The 5,151-nt window shown below is 46.2% G+C and overlaps 1 protein-coding gene across 1 annotated transcript; it reads left to right on the forward strand.

Moving 5' to 3' along the window:
* Positions 1-432: 432 nt before the first annotated feature.
* Positions 433-4,165, forward strand: LOC121634163 (dynein regulatory complex subunit 2-like). Its single transcript, XM_041976664.1, has 10 exons — positions 433-580; positions 1,398-1,539; positions 1,644-1,811; positions 2,018-2,187; positions 2,313-2,487; positions 2,577-2,702; positions 2,851-2,877; positions 2,920-3,078; positions 3,150-3,248; positions 3,482-4,165. Exons 2-10 carry the CDS (start codon positions 1,411-1,413, stop codon positions 4,163-4,165), a joined length of 1,737 nt encoding a protein of 578 aa, XP_041832598.1. The 5' UTR covers positions 433-580; positions 1,398-1,410.
* Positions 4,166-5,151: the final 986 nt, after the last annotated feature.

Here is a 5,151-nt window from a genome sequence, read left to right on the forward strand (position 1 = left end):
TTGCTGGTCCCAGCATTTCGATCCTATGCTCAGACCATGATCATCAACAACTGTGGTGAATTTGGAGGCTGCGAGTGGTTTGGAGTCAGATCTAGAGGGGGGTGCATATTCTGGCAGGCCGTGCTGCCAGAATATGCACCCCCCCAAGTAAATCAGTCCAATTATTTATGTGTGACCATATACAGACTATTTAAGCATTACTGTCTGACTTTTTCACTTTGTAATATATATTCTTTTTATCAGCAGCTTAGTTCAGCCTTTCGTTAAGTTCTTAAGGGTAATGAATAAACGCCATCTACAGATGAGAAGGTGATACTGCGTTCCTTGAGATGGGGGTGCTTTTTTCGGCACGACACCTGTCGTGGGAAGAGAAGACGTAATTTGACACAAAATTTGGAACATAAGCGGTTGCTATGGAAACGGACCCCAAACAACGACAGACGAAGACACACACGCACGCTGCAGTTGTTTTTACTTCATTTGTAAAGTTTAAAATATTCACAGAAAGCGAGCCCGCGATCGTGTGACGGCTGAAGGAGAAGCTTCTTTATATTATTCAGAGGAAACGCACGCGGATCAGGTGAGTCTGCTGTCCGGGATTAATCGTTTCATTAACCGTTGGTCCGATTCACAGCGGTTACCATGGAGACGGCTAACCCGCTACAGAGCTAGCTCGGTACAGATTTCCTTCCGGGAAATTTCGTTTAACTGATTATTGATTGATTATTGATCATTGAAGTACAAAGAGCACTTCAGTTTTACCTTTTTTAGACAGAACCTGGTAGAGCCTAGTAGAACTTGGTAGGGCCCAATAGAACCAGGTAGGGTCCAGTAGAACCTGGTAAAGCCCAGCAGAACCAGGTAGGGTCCAGTAGAACCTGGTAAAGCCCAGCAGAACCAGGTAGGGTCCAGTAGAACCTGGTAAAGCCCAGCAGAACCTGTAAACTGATGCTGAAACATGAGGCATGAGCTCGGAGTGAAACTAGGTTCATAACTATCGCTCACACTGATCACTGTGTTTGATCAGGATCAAACGTTTCTGAAGGCCACAAAGCAGCTGAGCTGGAGTTGGTTTAGTGAGGATAGCAGGTAAATAGTAGCAGGAATAACTGGAAATGAGGAAAAAGTGGAAACATGGAAATAGTTTCTGTTGTGTGTTTGTTTCAATAACAATATTTTTTCTCCTGAAAGCCAAGACTTGAGAGAACGATGAGATGAGAAAAGGTTTGGTCACTGCCAGGGGTGCTGCCAGGGATTTTGGGCCCCATGAAAAGAAACTGAACTGGGATTTAAAGCTCCAGTTGCTACAGACTGGTTTAGATTATAATAAAATGGACTTAAAAAAAAAACTTAGAGTTTTATAGGTTAACGGTAAAATCTGAATCTTTACATTTCAGGAGGACGGGAATTATGCTGAAGAAAGTGAAGACAGGACTTGGAAAGAGGATGGAGGAGCCAGTCCTGCAGCTCCAGCAAAAAGTTCAGGCTGAGGAGGAGATGGCCAAGAAGAAGGAGGAGACGCTCACGCTGTACCTGCAGGTAACGCCTACTGAAACACTTGAGCGGCTCAGAGAAGACTCCTCACACACATTTCCATTCCAACATGTTTACATGGAGCCCTTTCCTCTTCTCTGATTGGACAGGATAAGCTGCAGACGGAGCAGGAGAGATCTGCGGTGAAGCTAGAGAAGCTGGCCGACACCTGGAGGACGATTCTGAGTCAGACCCAAGACCTGGAGCTTCGAAGTGACATTACTGTGTTACACCAGACATTTGAGAAGAAGCTGGATAAGCTGAACTCTTTGATTAAGGTGAGAGCTTCACCAGTCAGTTCGTCATTCTATTCCCCTCATTCCTTGTCCCGTCTTCCTGGTCCCGTCTTCCTGGTTCAGTCCTCCTGGTCACATCCTCCTGTGTACCTCCTGGTCCCGTATTCCTTGTCCCACCCTTTTAGTCCCATTCTCCTGGTCCAGTGGTCCTGGTCCCATCCTCCTGGTCCTGTGTGTTTGTTTTGTAGAAACTGAAGGGTGAGCTGCAGGAGGCGAAGCTTCAGGAGACGCAGGCGCAGCAAAGCCACCTGGATCATGTGGAGCGTCTTTGGCTTCACCACAAAGAACACCTGGCAAGTCTTCAACAGCAATGGAACAAAGCCCTCGAGGACCAGCAGTCCCTCCACAGATCTGAGAGGTTAGGGCACCCCAGGACCTGAACCTGTATCTTTGTGGTGCTTACAGGGAGCAGATGCTGGTCCAGATCCAGCAGGGACGAGTCCATCAGCAGGACCTGAACCTGTATCTGTGTGGTCTTTATAGGGAGCAGATGCTGGTCCAGATCCAGCAGCGACGAGTCCATCTGCAGGATCTGCAGCAGCAAATCCAACTCCGGGACGGCATGTTGTCTGCAGAACAGAGCAGCGAAGAGAAGATGGAGAAGCACGAGCTCTATCTGATAGAAAACTTGCCTATGTCCACTGTGGACGAGGATGAGGTATCACTGAGTCACTCATACCGGTCCTGGCTATGGTGTTGGAGTTTTTGTCTCAGCTGTGAGTCCCATGTCTTTGTCTTTGTTAACAGAAATGCATGACCGATACAAAGGAGGTGAAGGGCTGTGAAGGGCTCCACAATGTTGATTTTGACAAGCTGATCATCAGAAAGCAGCAACAACAGAAATCAAACCAGAGGAGATATATGAGGCTGAAGGTCAGTCCAGATGTTGTCATGAGAGTTTCTGACACCTGGGAGTCATAGTGTTGAGATTATATATCCTTTAAAATACATCATGTTCTCACAGCCAACCAGCTCCAGTATGACTGTCCTCATCCTTGCTAGTGTTCTACATTTTTGGCAGGTGAAGGATGATAATTTGGAGGTTAAGTTGGAGGAGTTGAAGTCCACGGTAGCAGAGATGGTTGTGAAGGAGCGGAAGCTGACCGGTACCATCGTCATCCTGAAATACAGGTGTGGGCAGCTCCGAGATCAGATAAAAAAAAATCGCAGAGCATCCAGGAAACAGCTTGTCGAGGTCATCAATGCGGGCGACGCTGTCACCAAAAAACTGAAGGCCGTCCTCGCAAAGGTGAGAAAGCGCCCACTGCTACATCCACCATCACTCCCACCACCATCCTTATCCACCTTTTGATGTTTCAGGAGGAGAGAATGCTGCGTCGCATCAAGATATGCCACAAGTTGGAGAGCAAAGTCGCTCCATTGCTGTCACCGTGGCTGCCCAATGACAGCTACATACAGGTGAGGACTATGTCCACTTCAAGTCTCTCCTCTAGTGCCGCCATTTTGCACAAAAATGGTTACTTGTGCTTAAAAACAACAGGAAGCTGAAAACTAATGACAGTTTCTTCTTCAGGAAACTCTGTTTTTTTGTGTTATGATTAAGTCAGGCTGGTCTGTGCTGTAATAAACATCAGCAGATCTCTGGCCTACTAGACCACTTGACCCAGTCTGATCTTCTGGTCTGTTTGCAGGATCTCAGCGACTTTCAGGAGAAAACCATCTGTCAGCTTGATCTCAGCTACCTTCAGGTGAAAATCAATGCCGCCCTGATCAACCGGGATACCCTCAAGAAACAGAGAGCCCACCTGATCCAAAAGAAACAGCAGCAGGAGCTGAGTCAGGACCCCGACTTTGCCGTGGTTGGACACCCGGCTCCTCTGCTTGCCTCCCAGGCCCCATCCGTCCCCTGTGCCTCAACCCTCTCCCTGGCCCCGGCTGGCCCCCGTGCTCCTCTGCTTGCCTCCCGGGCCCCATCCGTCCCCTGTGCCTCAACCCTCTCCCTGGCCCCGGCTGGCCCCCGTGCTCCTCTGCTTGCCTCCCGGGCCTCATCCGTCCCCTGTGCCCCAACCCTCTCCCTGGCCCCGGCTGGCCCCCGTGCTCCTCTGCTTGCCTCCCGGGCCCCATCCGTCCCCTGTGCCCCAACCCGCTCCCGGGCCCCGGCTGGCCACCGTGCTCCTCTGCTTGCCTCCCGGGCCCCATCCGTCCCCTGTGCCCCAACTCCCTCCCGGGCCCCGGCTGGCCCCTGTGCTCCTCTGCTTGCATCCTGGGCCCCAACTGTCCCATGTGCCACCGCCCCTCGGGCCCTGGCTGCACCCCGGGCCCCGACCACACACAGACGCCACACTGTTGGCACACATCGTCAGACAAAGTTTTGACTGAAATTCTGTCTTGTTTTTTCCTGATAAACTGAGAATTAAATAAAATCTCATCCTGTACTGCACCGAGCGTCTAGTTATGGATCTCAGAACATCTGATTTGTTGACCAGTAAAAATGTAAAAGGTTTTAGTCTTGTTGGTTTCAGAACCCGGTCCTGAAAGGTAAACCATAATGATTTTGATGTAGGCATCACCAGTCAAACCTGTCAAACCATGACACAGCAATAAGTTACAGGTTAAACGCTTTTTAAAAAAAATCATATTGGTTTTAGGGTATTTGATGGCATTCTTTTTTTTCTACAAGTGTTCTTACCAACATTATCTTCTGATTAGAATTACAATGCTTTATTGGCTTTAAATAGCCCATTTTACTGTCATGGATCGCAACATGAGCTAGGCTGACAGATAAAATAAATAAATAATAAAAAATAAATTCATGATGCACTGCAACAGAGGACCTTTAAATAATTAAATAAATAGTGAAATAATCATCAATGTATTTATATATATATATATATATATATATATATATATATATATATATAATATAATATAATAACCCATTAATGTATTTAATTTTCACTTTAATTAATTAACGACACATTTAAGTAGTTATTTAATTATCTATTTAATTACAGTTTTAATTAATTAATGGCACATTCCAATTTGAATTAATTAATTAATTACACATTTATGTAATTATTTAATTACATATTTATTGATTAAATTGTTTAATGGCAAATTTAAGTAATTATTCAGATATATTTAATTATTTAATTGTGGCACTGTTACTCCCCCATACAAATAGTATTATACAGTAGTATACAAATAGGCGTACAACGCCTAAAAGGGTGAAGTTTACAATTAACTAATTTACCAGAAACTCGGTTGAAAACGTCACGAGTTAAGAGTAGTTGACCTCATAGGCGTGCTCTTTTGCCCCCCACCATGAAGCGGCGTCTACGTAACTATGGTTTGGACCTCC

Source organism: Melanotaenia boesemani, chromosome 22, assembly GCF_017639745.1.
Source record: "Melanotaenia boesemani isolate fMelBoe1 chromosome 22, fMelBoe1.pri, whole genome shotgun sequence".
In the NCBI taxonomy this organism is placed as follows: domain Eukaryota; kingdom Metazoa; phylum Chordata; class Actinopteri; order Atheriniformes; family Melanotaeniidae; genus Melanotaenia; species Melanotaenia boesemani.